The 22,503-nt window shown below is 39.6% G+C and overlaps 1 protein-coding gene across 5 annotated transcripts in view; it reads right to left on the bottom strand.

The window, feature by feature from the left end:
- Positions 1-2,271: 2,271 nt before the first annotated feature.
- The window catches only part of Dgkh (diacylglycerol kinase eta), a 233,189-nt gene continuing 212,957 nt past the window's right edge, over positions 2,272-22,503 (bottom strand). For 3 of the 5 annotated variants that reach the window (XM_004650996.2, XM_045145805.1, XM_045145807.1), the window contains 6 exons: positions 21,015-21,120; positions 19,648-19,740; positions 15,204-15,323; positions 14,126-14,234; positions 12,573-12,703; positions 2,272-4,073 (listed from right to left, as the gene is read on the bottom strand). In XM_004650996.2, coding sequence (XP_004651053.2) covers positions 3,981-4,073; positions 12,573-12,703; positions 14,126-14,234; positions 15,204-15,323; positions 19,648-19,740; positions 21,015-21,120 — 652 coding nt within the window. In that variant the 3' untranslated portion in view covers positions 2,272-3,980. Of the gene's footprint in view, positions 4,074-12,572; positions 12,704-14,125; positions 14,235-15,203; positions 15,324-19,647; positions 19,741-21,014; positions 21,121-22,503 lie in introns of those variants that run through there. The other 2 variants (XM_045145806.1, XM_045145808.1) reach the window with 2 other exon arrangements.

Raw genomic sequence — 22,503 nt, 5'->3', positions numbered from 1 at the left:
CCATCTGTATTATCCAGCTCTAAACCCAGTATCTAGTCAACTCACATCTGAAAGATAGAGGGTGTATTTATTGATGTGGGGGGGGATGTAAGAAAAATGGGTCCAAATCTAGTAAACATGCTTAGTTTAGAGCTTACATGACATAGTTGTACTCATTTTTGTCCTTTCCCCTTTTCTTGCATGTCTAATGAATCTTTTAATATGCATATGCTATTATGTGTCCTCAGGCATGAACCATGTGAACAAGAGAATCTACTGATAAGTTGAAAATGTGCAAGTAGATGGCAATGGACTAATCTCTACTTGTATCAGTACACAGCCTTCTGAAATGTTCCCAGGGAGTTAAGTCATGAACAAGAGAACATGCCATATGAGCAACATCCTGGGCCAAGGTGGACCGTCAGTGGCTAGAGTGGGGACCTTCAGGAACTAGAGAGGTCAGCCGTGTGTGGGGTGTGTGGGGGACAAGGAACACTCACCCTTGCTCTACTTTAGCTACCAAAATAAAGCTGCTTATTAGGAGGTAGGGTCCATTTAGAACCAGAATTAGGAATTAAGATTGAGAAGAAAACTCTGTGAGGGCAATGAATGAATTTCAGTTCATTTATTGAAATTAGCTGGAATATAAGAATAGTCAACTGAGGAACAAACTATCCTAAGGATCTCTTAAAGACCCCAGACCTCTGATTCCGAATAAGCAGGAGGAATAAAATTGATGTAGACCAATGCTAACTACCAGAGGATTTGGACTGAGCAGGTCTGAGTGGGCCTGAGTTTTGGCATTTTTGTGAGCTCCCAGGTCACACAGATGCTGATGGCCCGCAGACCACATGTTGGGTAGCAATGATCTAGACTACTGCTATCAATCCAGTTTTTATGGTGGTGGATGTGTTACACATCTGTGGCTATGGAGCACTCAAAATGTGGCTGAAGCAATTAAGAAATGGGCATTTTTTAGTTAAATGTAAATTGAAATAGACACAGGTGACTGTGGCTTTACTGCTGTACAGCATAGTTCACTTCTCCTCTGCCAGCACCATGCATGTCCCCAGTGGTCTAATCTATCAATTCATTCAGATTATCTAGCAAACTATAAAATTTACTTATCTGTTTTTCCTAATACTTAGCTAAATGATGCACAATGTGTACAAAAGGCAGGGACAGGTGAAAGGGATTGTTTTATAGGAGGGCACAGGATGGAAGAAGGACAGTAGAAAGCAGTAAGAATTGGAACAGTCCTCACCATTTTGGGCACATGGGGAAATGGACAGCTAGCAAGTAGAAAAGAACGAAGATAGGAAGGCAGACAGATGCTGAAGAGAAATACTGAATAATTTGGAATTTTTCTAGGGCCTGTCTCTGTCCTATTCCTTCTTAAGAGGAAAATGAACATGAAAGGAGTACAGTTGGGCTATATCCCCCAACTACACCTCAGAGGACCCCATGTGATGTGGAGGAGGAGAGCCAGCCACTAGCAGCCCCACAGGTGATCAAAGCAGAAAGCGAATCAACACTCTCCACATGGGGTGGAATATCAGTGACAGGCAACTCCCATCTTCCTGCTGTCTAACCCCTACTAGGATAAGAAGGCTTCTTTGTGATACAGGTAGAGACTTTAGAAAGCTCAGAGGTGGCCTGCAGGTGACTGGGTGTCAGTGAAGTTAGGAGAGTCATGCACAGACACATAAGACCTGGCTCATAGGAGCTGACAAAACAGCATATCCAGGTGTCAGCTAAAAAGATTGCTTTCATCCACAACCAGCTGCAAGAGAGTTCTCATGAATTAAGGCTTTATTAGCTGAGATTTTAACGAATATATAAAGGGTGTTATCTAAGACTGGAAAGATCATCAACCAAATGAAGTCAGTCATTTCCACCATGCTCTTCAAAAGTTAGATCACCTAGTAGTTTAGGATTCTTTTCTGTTGGCAAAGACGTATTGGGGGAGGTGAAAATCAATGACATTTCCATATTAATATGCTCTTTATTCTGGAGTTCCTTTCCTTCCTAAGAGCTGAATGATGATTTGGGATCTCAGAATTGCTCTGGGAATCTGGTAGCTGAGAATCTGGTTTAAAAGGAAGCCATAGGGCAGGACACTACATGGACTGAGGAGAGCAAACAGGACTGGAAAGGAGATCTTTGATTTGCAAGTGTAGAAAAAGTAAAAATTACCACGTGGGTAGCTTGTTATTGATTTAAACTGCTTCATAAAAATTCCCTTTGAAAAATTTCCATTTGTTCACAACTTAGGTAAAATACATAGGAATACTTGGTGAAGAACCCATTGGGCACATTTATTTTTGCCATGATGTGAGTCAAATGCAAAGCCATGCTAGGCAGGCATTCTGCTACTGAGCTATAGTCCCAACTCTCATTTACCCTTACAATATCCAAATTTTGTGATTTTTACTAGTAAATACCATACCCAAATTATAAATAAAAGTAAACTGTGAAATAGTTAAATTCTTTTGCGATAACTAAATTATATGTCTTACAGTAGTTTATTTAAAAATATTGCACAATGATTGTCTAGAAAATATTAGGGCTACAATATATCTATATGATATGTAGATAAGTGTGAATATGTATGTAAATATATAGGGGCACATATGTATCTACTGAGAACCTACCAGGTTACTTTATAAATATTGTCACCACTAGGTCTGTGACCCATTTACTTCTCTTACACAGACTATGTAAAATGTTACCATTTACTAAGCCCAAGAAAGCTTACTTAAAGACATTTTGTGACTTTTTGAAATGTTTGTCTTTTGGCTTTCAAAGATTTGATAATTATAATGAATGGCACTGATGGATAATGGTTTAGAAAAAGGAAAATAATATCAACCTGATACAATATAAGAATTTCTGTAAGATAATAACAAAGCTTTTTAAAAAACTATTTAAACTTCATGTCAGAAATCATTGTAGCTCATGAGTGACCCAGCAGTATACAAATTCAGTTGAGATCTTAGAGAATTCCAAGATGTAGATGTCAATAGTCTGTCAGAGTCAGAGTATCAGGCAGTTATTAAAATGAAACAAAAATATAGGACTAAATTAAGGGAGTTTGGGTTTGCAAAGTTACAATCAGTTTTTTTAGGCAACTGAGCATAACATGTGAGCTTACAAAAACATACAAGAATTGTCTTAAATGTGCACACTGATGGTTTGTGATGGGCTGAAATGAAATTGGCTTATATAAGATATGCATCATTTGTTGATTATGGCAATACCCATGTTCACAGAGTCTTCGGTGTCAGATATTTATGTAAAATTCCAAATTAAAGAACAGAATATTGCAATGCTCTTAGCCAACAACAAAAAAATAGTTGGGTAGTAATAAATTAAATTCCATTATAACTGACATGACAGACATTAAACTGTTACAATAATAGATATGACATGCAAGAACCAGTGAATTAATTCAGGCAGGAACACTGTGCACTCTGCATTGTTCATAGTATTTGATGGATTGGTTTTACCATATTCTTAGACCACTGAATGCTGGGAACTGGAGATGATGTCGTTCAAAACACAACTTAATGTCTATCTTTATCCCTAGCCAGTGATGTTTAGAAAGGAGCCAATGCCTCCATTAAGGAACCTAAGAATCTTGTGCCATATAGTGTGAATGCACTTGTGCAGTCAGAACCCTTTACAGACCACATCTAAGCAAAGTGGGCAATCAGCAACTTCATCTGTCTCACATTCCTCCTACCCGTTTATAATTGCGAACATTTTTAAACATGTCACGTTTGCAAAGTAATAAAATGGCTTCATGGAATGTAATTTTTGGCACAAGAATATTTTCTAATACCTCAAATCAAAATTTTCACCCACAGCAAAACATCAAGCCCTAGAGGTGCTTCAGCGGTGCTTACTTATCGACACAGAAAACGACAGCAGCCAATGGCTTCCAAGAACTCTGTATTGAGAAGCAATTACTTTTCTTCCAAGGAATAGCACCAGTATGATTACACCTCAGACCTAGTGGGAAGGTTCCTTTCAAGCTCTTTAATTCCCTGGAGAATTCGCTTCACATGACCCACTTTCGGTATCCCCAGGTCCTAAAAAAAGAAGAAAGAAAAAAAAAAAAAAGAAAAAAGAAAAAGGTAGAAAGAAGGATAAAAGAAAAGAAGGGAAGAAGGGGGGGGGAGAAGAAGGAAGACAAGTTTATCAATAAGGAAAATGATAAACAATAAATTAAAAATTCAAACAGTAAATAATGTAACGAGCATTCTGTTTATCCACCTTAACTTACATTCCATGATGCAGGGAGTGACAGCTAGAAAGATAAGTTAGTGGAACAAAAGGAACCCAGCACTGAGAAGTTACCAAGTTATAACTAATATTTTTTTTTTCTCTCTTGGCTTTTTTTTTTTTTTGGTGGGGGGGGTGGGATCTGAAGCAAATGATGTAGGAAAATGGGACATTTTATATAAACATACATTATTTGAACTAATTATGTATATATATATATATTTTTTTTTTCATTTTCTGAGATAAAGTCTAACATGTCTAGTCCAGCCTAGACATGAACACCCATGTGAATCTCCTGCCTCAGTTTTTCAGTTACTAGAACCACAAACAGGTATTACCAAATTCAGCTCTTGTGCTGGAATATTAAAATTGAGACCTGCCAAATGTGGGAGCAAATGCCTATAATCCTAGAATTTGGGAAGTAAAGGCAAAAGGATCAAGAGGTTAAGGTCATCCTCAACCACACAGATGCCAGTAAGGGCTGCATCATACACTTGGGGGGGGGGGGGGCAAAAAGAAAGGCCTGATCCTAGAGGAAGATACTTGTTCTCACCACCTAAATTTGAAATGTAACTGCATTTGCAGTTACATATGGAGTCTGTGGTCTGAGTGAAATGTCTAATTCAAATATTTTTAGAATAAACATATATATGAAAAATTAATAAACATGGTATATTTGGTTGATGCTTTCCCTCAAAATGCTGTTGTGTCCTCAGAATTATTCAACTTTTTTTGTTTGATTTTTTTTTTTGGAGCAAGGTCTTACTCTAGGCTAGGCTGACCTGGAACTCACTCTGTGGTCCAAGCTGGCCTCAAACTCATGAAGATCATTCTACCTCAGCCTCCCAAGTGCAGGAATTAAAGGTATACACCACCACAGTTGCCTTTTTGGTTTGTGTGTATCCATGTACATGATGTATGTGTGAGTAAGGGTGCACATGTGTGCCGTGGTACATGTGTAGGTGTGTGAGGCAGTCTCTAGTTTACCGCTGTGAATGCCGGGCTAGCTGGCCTATAAGCATATGAGTTTCTGTGTCTGCCTCCTGCAGGCCCTGGGCACATTGGGGTTACAGATGCTAGTGCTACAGCACCCAGCTTCATGTGGGTTCTGGGGTCTGTGCACAAATGTGCACACGTGTATGAGAAACACTTTATCTACTCAGCTGTCTTCTCAGCTCTCAGTTTTCAAATTTAATTTTATTTTTGAGCTAGGATCTTGTTATGAATCAGGCTTTCCACAAACTCATTATCCTCATGTTTCAGTCTCATGAGAGGTGGGATTGATTGAAGGTGTGCACACTCTTTCTGGCCTAGTTGTTTCTTAAACAACTTTCTTCAAGAGCCAAGAATTCAACATTTATTGTTCAGGAGTGAATGATGCCTGCAACATATACACCATGAGCACTTGGCAAATACTTCTTACAAGAATGAGCTGGGTATGGTAGGTCATGCCTTTAATCCCAGAGCTCAGGAGGCAGAGGTAGGAGGATTGCTGTGAGTTCAAGGCCAACAGAGTGAATTCCAGGCTAGCCTAGGCTACAGCCAGACCCTGCCTCAAAAAGCAAAATAATAATAATAGTAGTAATAAAACAATGAAAGAAGCTCATCCAAGACAGCTAGAGCACCCACTATCTGAAAGGCCTTCAAACTCAAAATCAGCTCATTAACAGTGGGGGCCAAATAACCTCATTACAAGAATATAAAATGACTTACAAAGCAACCTGAGAAACAGGGTGATAAAATACCAAAAGACTGCTTGTTAAGGGGGGGGGGAGATAAAAGATTCCAAATACCTTCTCTGTTCTATAATGTAAGATCATTTCTTTTAATTTTTTTTAAATTTTTTTAATTTATTTATTTGAGAGCGACAGACACAGAGAGAAAGACAGACAGAGAGAGAGAAAGAGAGAATGGGTGTGCCAGGGCTTCCAGCCACTGCAAATGAACTCCAGATGCGTGCACCCCCTTGTGCATCTGGCTAACGTGGGACCTGGGGAACCGAGCCTCGAACTGGGGTCCTTAGGCTTAACAGGCAAGCGCTTAACCGCTAAGCCATCTCTCCAGCCCTCTTTTAATTTTTTAAAATAAAGTAGATCAAATAGTTTAAGTCACCCATGTGTATACACACACTCTCTTCCTTGGTTATGAGCTTTTTTTGAGTTCTGTAGGAATTAATGACTATTCTAACCCCTAAAAAACACCTTTTTAAAATTAGTGCTATTCTCAAGCCTGAAATCATTCCAGATTAAAACTGTTATCAAACTTAACTGATATTTCAGGAAAACATTTTCTTCTATGAAACCAGGGTAACCAACATTAGTTCTAAGGCAGTTATACATTTTCTGGGTATGTGTTAAATAGCAAAGTTAAAAGCAAAGCCAAATCTACTTGATAATTTTAGAATATACATACATTAACAATCACATTTGGGCTTTTATTAATTTAGATGGAATATTAAAAGTATTCTTTACAGGGCTGGAGGAAAGGCTTAGTGGTTAAGGTGTTCGCTTGCAAAGCCAAAGGACCCAGGTTCAATTCGCCAGGCCCCACATTCGCCAAATGCACAAGGGGAAGCATGCATCTGGAGTTCGTCTGCAGTGGCTGGAGACCCTGGCATGCCCATTCTCTCCCCTCCCCCATTTCTCTGTCAAATAAATAAATATATATATATTTTTAAAAAGTATTATTTACAGTTGTGATAACATAGGTAATGTTTATAAAATACATTTAAATGTTAAATGTATTTTTAGGTCATATAGCCACCGTATTCTCCAGAATAAAAACTTCTTTGATATCTTGCTTAGAATTAATACTTTGGTAATGAGATCAATGTTTTCCATAGTATAACACTGGAGTACATTACCTTCTGAGCTATAGTTTCTTTACTTCAGTTTGAGTTCAGTACTTTCATGTGTTCTAGAGGATGGGCTGTGAAAAAGGTTTTCACAAGACTTTTTTCTTATACCTTTAATATCATCATGTTATTATAGATCTCACTTTACCATGTACTGTATGCTTTTATCATTGTAGACTCATTTCTTTAGGTTGTTTGGAAGTAGAGTCTTGCTCTAGACCAGGCTGACTTGGAATTCACTATGCTCATGGTAATCCTCCTACCTCTGCCTCCCAAGTGCTGGGACTTAAGGCATGCACCACCATGCCTGGCTGTACATGCATTTAAAAAAATTTTATTGAGACGGTGAGAGCAAGAGAGAATTAGTGCACAAGGGCCTTAGCCACTGCAATCAAACTACAGGTGAGTGAACATGCATCACTTTGTGCATTGGCTTATGTGGGTTCTGGGGAGCTGAGCCTGGGTCATTAGGCTTCTCAGGCCTTAACAGCTAAGCCACCTCTCCAGCCCTGTATACTCATTTTATCATATTCTTTGTTATTAGCATTTTGATTTCTTGGAAGAAAAAGTTTAATTTTGCCAAAAATTTTCTTGCAGATAACAAGTTACCCTTCTAGCCATGTATATACAAACAGGGGAGACAAAAAAGCCTCCCCTAAGTCTTTACCATTTTTCTATAGTAAGTATCCCTCCCTTTCCTATGCTCCAGCAGGGCAAATAGCACAATCTGCTTCTTCTTTATTGGATAAAGCATATTAGAAATGCTTTCTGCTTCCCAACCACAGGCTGTCAGGTTGCTCTCACTGCTGTCTCCTAGTGAGATATGGCCAAGCCCTGGATGGGAGGTATCCAGGTGTGGAGTAGGGAGGTAAGTATAGCAAAAATGGGCACAATCCCAAAATAAGAAAACATTTAGTATTATTTAAATATCTTATGTATTTATTAATTATTTGAGAAGGAGGGAGGGAGGGAGAGAGAGAGAATATGAGAATATGGGCACACTAGGGCCTTAGCCACTGAAAATTAACTCCATATAGATGCATGAACTACCTTGTACATCTGGCTTATGTGGGTACCGGGGAAATAGAACCGGAGTCCTTAGGTTTTGCAGGCAAGTGCCTTAACTGCTAAGTCAACTCATTAGTTCCAATTTAGTGTTTTTAAACAACTGAAATAAGGCCAAGGTGGATGGGTCACAGAGACTCCCTAAGAAATTGAGCAAAGAGGATTCTTTAGGCCTCTGCAGAGATGTGGGCCTGTATTCTCTCAGGCATGGAAAACCACTGGGAACTCAAAAGCAGAAAAGTGATATACTTGATTGAAGAGGGTTGTGATTGCTGTGGTTGCAAAGTGGGTAATGGACTGGAGAGATGGAATGGCAGTGGGACAACCAGATAGGAAACTGCTGACCTTCCACTGCAAGGTCGGACACCAGGCTGAAGGAGGGCTATGATGGAGACTAGACTCTACACACCCTGATAAGAGTTTGACTAGAAAGGCAAGATGGATCAAAAGAGGAAGGTACTAAATGACTCTAGGCTTCTCTGCCTCCAGCACTTGAAGGGCCAGAGCAGGAATAGGACAGAAGACGAAGAGTTTATTTTTGGCCGTGTTAAGATTGGTACCCTTCAGGCATACCAAAATACCAGTAGACAATTAATAACAGAATCCTAAAATGCACAAATGAGGCCAACCAGGGAAAGAATTTGTGAGCCACCATCTCATTCAAGGGCAGTAGTATTTGAAACAATGAGAATGGATGTGAGCTGGATCCAGGGAGCAGTAGTAATCTTTTACCAGGACTTACAGACTAGCCTATGGGTCTGCTGCTTCCAACAGTTCCAACACAGAGAGCAAGGCAGGCTGTTCTCTAGTTTCATGGTTTTGTGCACAGAAAGCTTCTGTAAAAATTCCCTCTTCCAGACTGGAGAGATGGTTCAGTGGTTAAAGGCACTTGCTCATATAGCCCACTCACTGGCCTGGGCTCAATTCCCTAGTACCCATGTAAAGCTAAATGCACAAAGTAGCAAATGCATCTGGAATTTGTTTGCGGTGGCAAGAGGCCCTGGCATACACATTTTCTCTCTCTTTCTCTTAACTAAATAAATATATTTTTAAATTTCCTCTTCCCATCTTCATACACTAGTTTAGAACCAATAGAATCAAAAATGACATGTCAACACAAATTTCTAAAAGCAAAGTTTTAAAAGAAGGAATATAGTTTTCATTAAAACATAAACGCCACTCCAAAAAGCAAAAGGCTAATGATAAAGTTTCTTAAATTAATGACTTTATACATGTACATAAGGTGTTTTGATAATTTTCCTCCTTCTCTTGCCCCATATCCCATTACTATCCCATTGACCTGCTTCTTCCAACCAGTCCCTATTATACTTTGATGTCTCTTTTCTCCCCTGTGTGGGAGATTATTTACAAGAGCCTTTGGACCTTACCAGTGGCTACACCATTACAGAAAATAATTTCTGTTCTGCCAGCCATCAATAACTTTATAACTCCACAAGGGGGGGGGGTAGGAGGGAGGGCCTCACACTCTCCTCCATCATCCATAATGAAATGCTGATGGGCTCAGTATTGGGTCACTGTGTGGAGATAAATGCAGCAGCCATATCATGCCTAGACAAGTGTCCCACTACAGTCCTGCCCATCCTCTGGCTCTTAGAGTCTTTCCACTAACACTTTTACATTGCTCCCTGGACTTTGGAGGTGACTAAATTAGTTCTTAACCATGCCCTTTCCATTATTTTTTTAAATTTATTTTTATTAGATATGGACATACTTAGTATGTAAACAACACGTTGGTACCATCATCTCCTTCATCCCTGCCCCTTTTCTGAAGAGGTTCTACTTGTTGGGGATGCAGGTCAACCCCATGGGAATTGAGGGTCATGCATGGTGAGGGCAGCAGTCAGTTATGGGGGAGAGGTAATGCCTCTGTGCATAATCCCAACTTGTGGCTCTAACAATCTTTCCGTTCCCCACTTCCGTAAAATTTCCTGAGCCATATTCGGTGCATTTTAAGTCTACTTCAGAGATGGGCTCTTAGAGGCCTCTGAATCTCTGCTTTGGTAAGTATTGAGTGTCCTTAGTGCCTCTCTCCTTCACCCTTGGGCTGATTATCAGGTTCACTGAGAAAGCAGCACTCTTGTTCCCATACCATGCCTCTGAGCCTGCCCACACACTGTCTGGCACAGTGAACCCAAACCAGGGTGCTGGGAGGAGCTGGGAAGCAGGGATCTGGTCAACTCACTCCATGCAGTGCCTGCCTGCACACCGTCCAGTGCAGGGAACCGGGACCAGGGAACTGGGTTCCTTTCTATTCTGTTAAAGATTTAAAAAATTTATTTGCAAGGGTATGGAGGGAGGGAGGAGAGGAGATGCAGAGATAGAGATAGAGACAGATAGAGAGATAGAGAGAGAGAGATGGGGGGGGGGGGAGAAAGGCAGGACAGTGCAGGGCAGGGGATGGGAGAGAGAGAAGAGAATAAGAATAGGCGTGCCAGGGCCTCTTGCAAAAGAAGTCCAGAGGCATGTTCTACTTTGTGCATCTGGCTTTATGTGGGTACTGGGGAATTGAACCCAGACTATTAGGCTTTGCAAGCAAGTGCCTTTAGCCACTAAGCCATCCCTTCATCCAGTCCTTTCTATTGCTATTCCTTCTTTTCCTCAACAGAGTTACTAGCACTCTAACTCGGCTCCAGTGTATGTGCATGAACTTTTACCATTTGCTTCTTTTAGTGTATATGTATGCCTATGTGTGTATCTGTGTGTTAATTATGTGTGTGTATTATGTATGCTTAATGTATCTCAATATGAGATATACACAGATGTATTTCTACAAGATGCACATTTGTATTTTTAAGCATACATACATAAAGTATTTGGAATGTGGGCTCATTCATGGCCAGCATGATGTGAACCACTAGAGGGCAGATAACATCTAGAGAGATTGGCAAACATTAACCAGTAGCTACTCAATAAACATTGCAGCCGGTGACTTTATCAGAAGCTTTACAAATACATTGGTTAAAGTGGGTGTGCGCTTATTCCAAGTTTTAAAGCTTATTTTTGTCTTATGAACTTTACACACTGTATATTTTATTTTGGTCTAAGACTTAAGACTCTCAATCAGGGGGGTAGCTAATTACATATCATTTTATTATTATTACAGCTAAAGATGTTTAGATATAAACAGTATTCACCCTTTGGCATGCTAAACCACAGTAAGATTCTTTGATAAAGATATGTGCTTTACACTATCAATTACCTGTGCAAAGATCTTCGCTAGCTTATACAGATGGAGGCACAGCAGTTATGAATATGTTAGAAATTCAGTTCCAAATCTATGCACTCAAAACTTAATCCACAGGAAAGCAAATGCTCTACCAATGTTTATTATTATAGTCTTTAAATGGTAGCAGATGGCGATATATAACCCAATACCACCCTCATCATGATTTCTAGATAGAACAGAATACTTCACTGTTTCTGCTTTCTGGTTTTCATACAAAGAATAACAAGGAGTTGCTACTGACCATCAGTGAATTTTCCCTTTCTATCATAGGTGGAAGGAAAGCAGCTCTGGGCTTCTTTCTAGTAAAAACTAGCTCTATTTTATTTGCCTCACTTACTAAACAAAAATAGTATATTTCTTTCTTTAGAATAACAGGATGTTAACACTGTCAATGAAAGGAATCTGAACTTATTGGTTGTTCATGTGACTTTGGATAGGACAATATTAAAACACAACAAAGCTGGGCATGGTGGCACACGGCTTTAACCCCAGCACTCAGGAGGCCAAGGTAGTAGAATTGTTGTGAGTTCGAGGGCTCCCTGAGACTACATAGTAAATTCCAAGTCACCCTGAACTAGAGTGAGACCCTACCTCAACAAACAAACAAGCAAAACAAGAAAACCACAATGAAATGTAGGACTCTTACATTGCCATTATTATAAGTCTGATCTAATTCCACGTATAATAACAGAAAGGCTTTTCTACTGATATTTTAAATTAATTTTTAGTTGGTAACTTTGTATTAGACTTTTTTAGTCATTGCCAGCAATAATTATCACCTCTCATGCAGACCCAATACAGTGAGATGATTGATTGAAACACGACGCATTCGGAAACATCTGTACAGAAACAGGCACAACAATGGAAGCACAGAAAAATTTTAAATGCATGCTGTGCTTTTGGCTATAGTCAGAGAATAACCATGATAAGAAAATATTATTGACATTCTCATTGGACAGCACACAAGGCACTCAGACCACAGGACAGCGAATGTGGGCATTAATGCACATCTGTATCAGACAAGACAAGCTGAAAGCACATAACAGAAGAGGCACAGGAGAAAGGACTCTGGATTGAAAAAAAAAAAAAAATTCCCCAAAGCAGAAGAGTAGCATACACACACATAAAAAAAAAAAATACCTTAAGATCTCGCCTTTCCAGATGCAAAAGTTCAGCCCCTCTGATGTCATGACGGATGAAGATTTCTTTGTACTCTCCCAAATTGAGCAGATCCAGCCAAGCAGCAACTTCCTCTGTGCCCCATTTCTGAACTACCAAAGTTAAGAGCAAAACCCCCTTAATTTCTACATGCTCAATGCATTACAAAGCAAAGGTTGGCCAAAGAAGATGCAAAACAAAGCAGCAGCAGTGCCAGCAAAGGAAAAGTCACAGGTGGTGTTCAACACAACTGCAATTGCATTTTGCCCATGCAGTTTGCAGACTGAATGGACACAAGGATCTGACTAGACAGACATTTGTACTGTGCACCCATGCCTTTATCATTCGTCCAGTCTCCTCAATACAACCATCTACATGTCACAATATGCATCATAAATTTATTTTTGCATCATTAGGATCAGTGTTGCAAAATTCTAATTAGCCCTGACAACCTTCCTTAAGATCCTGCATTAAAAGGTGTAGTTGGAAATGAGCTACAAATGTTAATTGCAATTTAAAACCTGATATGGGACACTCAGTTTCACACCTTTTCTGCTCAAGGTCTTGATGGTTTCCAGAGTTGCCTTTATTGATTCTATTGCTGCTGCTAAGCACATCAGTAAATGGACTATGAAGTCAACTTAATGCCGTTAAAAAACTGCTAAGGTTAGTTGAACTGTGCTATTTTTCAGTGTAATATTCTCTTACACATCTTATCCGACATTGGTTAGTTCAATAGAAACCTAGTTAATTTGCAATGTCTCTTAAGTGCTCTTCAATAGCTGCTCTATGAATATTTCAACTTTTATATCACTTTTTAAAAAATGTGACAGCTACCAGAAATAAATTTGTGGAATGAACTGATTATGAAAGACAGTATCGCATACGCATAATGTGCAGGGACTCTGGCACCAGTACACTGGCACATTCAATCCCTTCAGGAAGGCAGAAAGGGAATGAGCACAGCAGCAGTGCGGAGGGCTTAGTCTTGGCTTGAGAATGCAAGTACCATAGCACAGCGTCACTGTCAAAGGCTGAAATGGTGTTCTCGGAGCTCCAATGGCACAACTGGTTAATATGTGGTACTTATATAAAATGGTGCTCTTAAAATAGGAGAAAGTGGATGTGTAACATTAAGTGAAAACATACATTTAGCAAGTTAAAGGAGTAAATGAAGCTTTCTGCATTCTTTTTATCAAGGTAATCTCAAGTTTGAATGTTGAAGAAGAAAACCACGTCAACAACGATGCTTGAAATTGCTGACAGACACGTGAAATGCGCTGAACAAAGTAAAGCAGTGTATTAACCACCTTGTTTTCTTCCGGGCTTTATGGGTATAGCTTCTTACTGATACTTTGAAATATTCTAGGTATTACATGATTCTTATAGGTAAATACACTACTTAACCAATTCAATAACATTCAGCACACTCATAATGTTGGGCATTGCTCCTCATGATCTAGCTCCAGAGCATTCTTATCACCTCAGTAATATCATTTTAGTAAGTTATTTTTCCCTAGAATGTGGCCACCTACCAGGCAGTGCACTAGTCTTCTGCTTCGAAGCCTTTTCCTTTTTAAACTTCGGCACGATTCGGAACACTGTGCTTTTGCTGTTTCTTTTGGTGCAATCCATAGGAGGCTCCTGCTCCAACCAAGCAAGGAAAAAAAAAAAGATGCTTTAGGAAGTTAAGAGAAGAAAACTCTACTCCATTAATAAAGATAAAATAAGAACAGGCTATAAACAATGAAACTTCTAGAATAGTGGTGGCTTCTTCGGAAAAGTTGACAGTATAGTCCCTAATTTAAAATGTACCATTTCCAGTAAACACCCATGTTGATAAAAATACCTATTCTTCCTTAACATTTTAAAGTAGTATTCAAAATTCATTTCCTCCTAAATGTTTCTTTTCCAAAGTTAAGTTCAAATTCTAAAGTCATAATGAGGCAGTTTAGGGCTGGAAGCAGGCAACAGTAAACTAAAAGTAGGAAATGTCCTCGAGATGAAAGAAGAAATCTATTCTTTCTTATCTTTTTCCCTACAGGAGTCCTTGAAGCTTCCACCTGGCTGGAGACCAGAAATGTCAGAAGATTAGGACCTTTCCCAGCAATTACCTCTTCCAAGATGGGATTACCCCCTTGGCTGCAAACCTGACAAAGCACCTGGATGCCAGGCATGGGGGTAGGATTCACCAGCTCAGCCCTCATACAGTGAATTCCCATAAAAGACCACAATCAGAGCGACCATGTAGGTTTTCCGCATTCGGTATCCCTTGTACTTGGGAGCTCTCTATTGTTAACAGGGTTTTCCCATTCTGGGACCCCCTCCTGCTTTGTAGCAGGCACTCTGCCTTCTTTCCTTCTCTAAATATCTATAATAAAAACTTTCTAAACTTCCCTCTCTGTGGTTTGTGAGTATCATTCTAAGAAGTAATAAGGAAAGAACCTGGAGGCCACTGACTCAGTGCAAGTTTTACTTGACCTGGACTCTCCAACACCTAAACTCCTGGGGTACAGCTCAAGTAAGAGCTAAGAATGGCTCTGTTGCTCTCAAAGACACCCCAAATCCCCACATCAATAGTTCCTATATTCATAATAGACCAAATCCACCTACCTCATCCTCATTGGGGTGTAGGATATAATAAAGCCAAGGGATCTCCGTTAATTTCTGCAGCTCTACCTCAACGGAGTGTAAGGCACTGGATACCCGCTCTTCGTGTGGGGATTCCAACTGCTAGTCACCCGCAGTGAAATGGCAAAACAAAAAAGGCTCAGTGACCAATGTCAAAGAGGATAACTATTTCATTTTGATGGTGAACCATCACTTCTCATTATAGGCTAGTTATATTTTAAATAAAAGAATATGTCTAAAGGCACAACTTCTTTTGTACTTTACTTTTAAATATCTGGATATATTTTCCTTCCCAGTTCTCAAAGTTGATAAACATAGATAGTAAGACTGAATAACTTTTTATAGGAAAAGTACTGCTTTTAGTGTTTCTTCTATTAATATTCCCCCTGTTCCTTTCTCTCTTCCTCCTTCATTGCTTCTAACCACGTATCTACCTATTCTTCATGCTTGCATTTGTGCCTGAAATTCTTCTACTTTCCACAGGTCACTCTAGTAATAAATAATATTATTTAAATTGGCCAAACCCTTGTTATATAAAAAGAACTTCACAAAAAAATCACCTGGAAAATTAAAAGAACATGTTAAGGGGAAAATTGAACCTCATATTTGTGATTAAAAAAAGCTATTATAAAAATCAGGACAGGCCAGGCGTGGTGGCGCATACCTTTAATCCCAGCACTAAGGAGGCAGAGGTGGGAGGACTGCCATGAGTTCGAGGCCACCCTGAGAGACTCCACAGTGAATTCCAGGTCAGCCTGGGCTAGAGTGAGACTCTACCTCGAAAAACAAACAAACAAAAATATCAGGACAGGGCCGGATAGATGGCTTAGTGGTTAAGGTACTTGCTTGCCAAGCCAAAGGACACAGGTTCAATTCCCCAGGGCACACATAAGCCAGACGCACAAGGGGGCGCATGTGTCTGGAGTTCGTTTGCAGTGGCTGAAGGCCCTGGTGCACCCATTCTCTCTCTCCCTCTCTCTCTATTTGCCTCTTCTCTCTCTCTCTCTCAAACAAATAAAATAAAAGTTTAAAAAATCAGAACAAATTAAAAATGAGGTGGCAAGTAATCTAGAATAGGGTTTGTATACAAGAGCATTTAACTGGTCACTGACTATTTAGTCCCTCGATCTAGGCAGTTATTAGAATGCACAGAATTGGAAGGTAGTTGATGGGATTCTGGTTCAGGCCTTGTTATAACTAAATAAACTAAGGAAGGGTAACTGATTTCAGGAGCCTTAGTTTCTTCTTCCACAAATAGCACAATGTGAGTAAATATCTGAGGTAGATAAATATTTACCAGTACTTTCACAGATCAATTTAAGTTTATAGCACACATGTAGAAAACTTTATAGATGCATACATATATAAAGTTCACAGACTTTCAATAACTAAAAGCTCTGGGAAAGTAATAAATATCATTTATCATATCTTTCTGTTATTTTTCCCCATGTTATTCAAAGGTATGATCTAATAGCTAATAAAAAAAAGATTTGTTTATTCTATTACATAACATTTCCACTTTCATTTTAGTCTTACAAAATTGATAAAATATTACATATTCTAGAAATAAAATAAAAACAAAAAATAAACTTAGTTGTTTTCAAACAAAATAAACTTGGAGCTGAGGAGATGGCTCAGCAGGTAGGAGAGTTTGCTGCACAAACATGAGGACCTGACACCAACCACCAGCACCAAGATAGGAAGTCAGGCATGTCTGTACATGCCTGTTACCCCAGCACTGAGAGGGGCAGAGACAGGAAGATCCCTGGAGTTTGGTGGTAAGCCAGTCCAACTGAAAAACCATGTGTGCTCCATGTTCAGAGAGAGAGAAAGACCTTGTCTGGAGAAAAAAAGACAGAAAAGCAATAGAGGGGCCACCGAAAGACCTCTGACCTCTGCAAGCATGCACATGGGGAGCATACATCTGCACATACATGCATCTAATATGCACAATAAGAAATCCATTATTGTTATATCATTATTAACGGTTTGGGTAAGATTCACTGGATTTTTTGGGGGGTGGGGTTGAGGTAGGGTCTTACTCTGGCCTACACTGACTTGGAATTCACTATGTAGTCTCATGGTGGCCTTGAATTCGACCTCCTAAGTGCTGGGATTAAAGGCATGCGCCACCATGCCCGGCTTCATAGGCATTTTTATTTTTTATTTATTTATTTATTTTTTGGTTTTTCGAGGTAGGGTCTCACTCTGGTCCAGGCTGACCTGGAATTAACTCTGTAGTCTCAGGGTGGCCTTGAACTCATAGCAATCCTCCTACCACTGCCTCCCGAGTGCTGCGATTAAAGGCATGCGCCACCACGCCCAGCTCACGGCATTTTTAAATAAGCATCCAAATTTGACAATGATGGAGAATTAAAACTGGAGAGGAGGTCCTACTATTTAAACACAATACAGCTGATAAATATTAATAAAGTACAATAAAGTGTGTGCTTCTGGTGTAACAAAGATATGTTTCTAGTTCTTGTCATAAATTATTTTAAATCTATTTCAAATAACATAAGAAACATATATTAATATAAAAAGTGGGACTAAAATCACGGCTGATAGGATTTTCTATAGGCTTATTTTTCAAAAGTGGTAAAAGACTCTATTTAACAAAAGTAGCATCCAAGGCTCTTATCAACAGATAACCAAAGTTCCTTCCTTAAAGGATTTGGCTGGTGAGAGTGGAGATAGTCATGCCTGGTCCCAAGGGAGGAGCATTTAGGAGCAGAACATGGGCTCCAGTGGCAGCACATTTCTGGACAAAGTCACTAAGTAGAAAATGTCCCTGCTATACACCGTCATTGTTTAGCGGGCCAGAGTGTGACTTCCCTCCCACTTATTCATCCACTGTTTTAAAAACCATAACTTTAATGACTATAATTTTATTTAGGTATACATTTCTCAAAAAAAGAAACTAATATCAAAAGGAATGTTTTGGGGCTAGGGAGATGACTCAGTGGCTAAATTTGCTTATTTGCAAAGCATAATTCTCTGGGTTTGATTCCCTAGTACCCACAAAAACCACAAAGTGCCAGGTGCATCTGGAGTTCCTTTGCAGCAGCAAAAGACCCGGGCGACCATTTCTCTCTTTCCCTCTCTCAGCAAGTATATAAAAATGTTTTGAAAGGAATATTTTAAGATCACTTTCTCTCAATTAGAATGGACACAAGGAAGAAAAAGACAGCCTTTCACAATAAGTTATGTGTGAATATGCCACAATCCAACTCTAGGTGGCGACAAGATTCAATGTCAGACATTTTTAAAAGAAAGGGCTAGTTAGTGTTTATGCTTGAGAGAACAGCAGGTATGGTCAGATTCAGATGTACTGACACTTGATTTCCAAGGATAGTTTTGAAATGCTATGTGTATGAAGTGTCTACTAGCAAGCAAATCTGGACCATCTCAATAATATTTCAAATGTTAATTCAGGAAACAAAAGAATAATTTCTTCTACACGTGTGTGATAATGTCTACACATTAGAAAGGTCAAACCTCTCAAAGCTCATTAGGGAGAAAAGGATGGCATATAAACATGATGGCATCTATGAAGGGAGAGTTTTTATTACTTTTAGCTTGAATCATAGTCCTAAAATTTAGCCATGTTTTCCTTTCATTTTAAAAAATTATTTATTTATTTGAAAGAGGCAGGGTGGGGGGAGGGAGAATATGGCACACTAAGGCCTCCAGCCATTGCAAATGAACTGCAGATGCATGTACCACCTTGTGCATCTGACTTCCGTGGGACTAAGGAATCAAACTTGGATCCTTTGGTTTTTCAGGCAAGGGCCCTAACTGGTATGCCATCTCTCTATGCTTAGCTATGTTTTCTTGATGGCAAAAGGCTGGCCAAAGGATAGAAAGATTGCTAAGTGGTTATGGTGCTTGTATACAAAGCCTAAGGAACCAGGTTCAATTCTCCAGTACGCACGTAAAGCCAGATGCACAAGATGGTACATGTGCCTGGAGTTAAGTGCCCAGTGTCTCTTTTCTATCTACCTTTCTCTCTCTGAAATATTTCAAATAAATAAAATATTTAAGATATTTTAAAATAAATAAATAGGAGTTGGAGAAATGATTACTGGTTAAGTCACTTGCCTACAAAGCCTAAGGACCCAGGTTTGATTCCCCAGTACCCGTGTAAACCAGATGCACAAGGTGGTGTATGCATTTGGAGTTTGTCTGCAATGGCTAGAGGCCCTGGCCCACCCATTCTATCTCTCTATCAAATAAACAAATAAATAAAAATATATGAAAAGGCTTAAAAATAGATAAATACGTACATAAAACAGGCAGGACCAAAGGAAGGTCTAAGAATAGAGGCCAGAGGCAGCTTCTGACTGAGGTCTGCTCAATGAGTGTTCTCTAATGAAGGTAAGACCAAAGCATTTATTTCATTGTTCTTATCATGTCTTTTCCTTACCAAAGGAACCCTCCCAACCAGCAAAGACTCGGTCTCATTATACAGGGCCTTCACATTGATGGCTATTTCTGTTGCAGTATCTCTTGTAAGATTCTGGAAAAAAACAAAACAAAACACATAGTTCTAGATTGCATTAGGATTCCATCATTGGTAACTTCTTTAAATGTTATGCTCATCATTTAAAGTCACATAACAAATGAGTTTTAAAAAGTAACCACAGTTTTCTCTGCCAGCTGTAAAGTAAAACAGATTCTGCAATCAAGCATGAGAGCAGCTTGGGTTAAAGGGGGTATGCAAAGCTGTCTGAGAGGGCAGCGGGGCTTCTGTCTGAATTCTGGATTGCTGGACCATGGGGTTCTGACTTTGTTTCCAGTACCAGATATGAGTTCTCTCCCACTGAGCAGGCCTCATGCCCAATCAGAGCACAGTTGGTTACTGGTAGAGGCTGCATGCCACTATTGCACAAGTGTGTGCTTCTTGTCTGGCTGGTTGATTTCATAGTCTGCTACCTTGACAACCAACCCTAGGGTGATGGTTACAGACATGATGACTAATCAAAACCTATCAAAGCAGAAATCCAGAGACTACAGAGAACTGAACACTAAATAAGAATGCCAAGAGGCCTGCCATGAGTCAGGGAACACTGCAGAAGAGGATGCAGAAAGATTGTCAGAGCCAAAGAGTGGGTAGGAATACCCTGAGACATGGTCTTCCTGCTAACTGAGGCCTTCATGACCTCACAATGAACACCATAACCCAATGAAGGAGGGTCCCCAGGGAAATGGGAGCAGGGGTAAGAGGATAAAAGAGTATAACCTGTTATAAGATACAAAAAATAAAATTTAAAAATATATTCATTTTACATTAATTTCTGCTTGATTGAAAAAAGTAACCAAAATTCCATAACAATTTCACAATTTTGTACTCATGTTTGTTACTGCAATTATTTCTTTAAATTAAAAAATTACAGACCAAAAGAATTTACTAATATGTATATACTTAGGATCACACCTCCTACCTACATATACTATGAGCTGGCCTTAATATTATACATATATTTTTTTCCAAAGAAAATATGTCTTTTATACCTTCAAGGGAATAACCTGACTACAGACAACCAGTGATGAACATGGGTTTGAGAGGAGGGGGCAAGTGGCTGAAAGTGAACTAAAAAAAAAAAAAAAAAAGAGGATTTAAAAGCAAAAATTTAACAAGGCAAGGAAAACAAAAATTTAGCCACAAATGTACCAGAAGCATCTAGAGTTAGTTCATAAGGATTCCCTGTCTTCCACCAGGCATGGAATATTTCAAAGTAGGTATAACACCAAAAGAATCTGTGGAATGAGAATTTACCATCAGATCCTCACCTCCGGGCACCGAGGGTTGGCTTTGTTCAGCGCGTGTGAACATGCGTTCACCGCATGGGCTAGTTCCTGTTCCAGAAGACAGTGAATGGTGGCTGCATCACAAATCCTAGGAGCAAAGCCCAGAGGCATTAGTAGTTTGTTTACTATAGAAGTAGCAGGACAAAATTAATAAAAGCTATAAAGTAAAGCAAAGAGAAAAAACATAAATGGCTGCTCCAATTATGGATGGCACGGAGTACTTTAACAATACTTATACCTCAATGCAACAAAGACACTACATAAAATTTTCACATAAAAATGCTTGGGACTGGGAGCTAGCTCAGTTGGTAAAGTGTTTGTGTTGTGAAAATAAGGACCTGAGTTCAATCTCCAGAACACATGTCAAAAGGATGCACTTATAATCCCAACACTGGGGAAGTGAAAAGAGGCAAATCCCTGGGGCTCACTGGCCAGCCAATCTAGCCTATTCAAGAGACCCTGTCACACAAAAAAATGTAGACAGCATCTAAGGTTGTCTTCTGGTCTCTAGCAAGCATTGGCATACACATGTACCAGTGGCCCCACACACATGTACATTGCCCCCCACACCAATGCATATACAACACACACACACAAATCAGGCTTAAGTTGGGCACAGTGGTGCACACCTGTGATTCTTTAACTCAGGAGATAGACACAGTAAGATATAGATTCAAGAATAGCCTGGACTACATAGCAAGTTCAAGGCTAGCCTGAGCTACATAGCTACACAACGGGACCTTTTCTTGAAGAAGAAGAAGGTGGAAGAAAAGGTTGGGTGGGGAAGAGGCGGCTCATAAACACAGATGATACTTTTAAGTACTATTAGGATACATTACTTCATTTTGCAGTATTGTGACAGATGAGAGGGTACGCATTTCTACCTGGGGTAGGTACTGAGCATTACAGAAATCTGTTAAAATTATTGTTGCATTAATGGTAAGTTCATTAAACTTATTTTGTATGAAGAAATTAATATTTTAAGCATTCCTTTTGATGTTCATCTTCCTGTAAATAAGCAGAGATGCTGGGAGTGAGGCAATGACTCCCCAATCAGCAGTTTTTGGCCCTCCCTTACAGTCCTGGTGGCCTTGAGCAATGGAGCTGTCCATCTAACAACCAGCCAGTCTACTCTTCTGTTAGCACCAGCCATCTTGAACATTGCACAGATGCCTTGGAGCAATTACACAATGAATGCAGCCAGTTTTCCTGGATCCTGAAGGCATAGCTCAACAGGGTTGTTTGAAATAGTCTGAAGAGATTTTTTTTGCCGTCACAAGCTTCCATGAAGTCTAGATGACACTGTAACTGACTACATTGGCAGAGGGGGAAGCATTCCCACTATAGAGGGACTACTGTGACTGGTGCTAAGAATCAAGGCAACAATTGGTCCAAAACATGGGCCTTAATAACTGTATAATTGACCCAAAGGAGTAGCTGAGATTGGCTCAAAATGAACAGCTGGGGGATG

The sequence above is a fragment of the Jaculus jaculus genome, chromosome 3 (assembly GCF_020740685.1).
Source record: "Jaculus jaculus isolate mJacJac1 chromosome 3, mJacJac1.mat.Y.cur, whole genome shotgun sequence".
Taxonomy (NCBI): domain Eukaryota; kingdom Metazoa; phylum Chordata; class Mammalia; order Rodentia; family Dipodidae; genus Jaculus; species Jaculus jaculus.
This window is presented reverse-complemented; position numbering and strand designations above follow the sequence as displayed.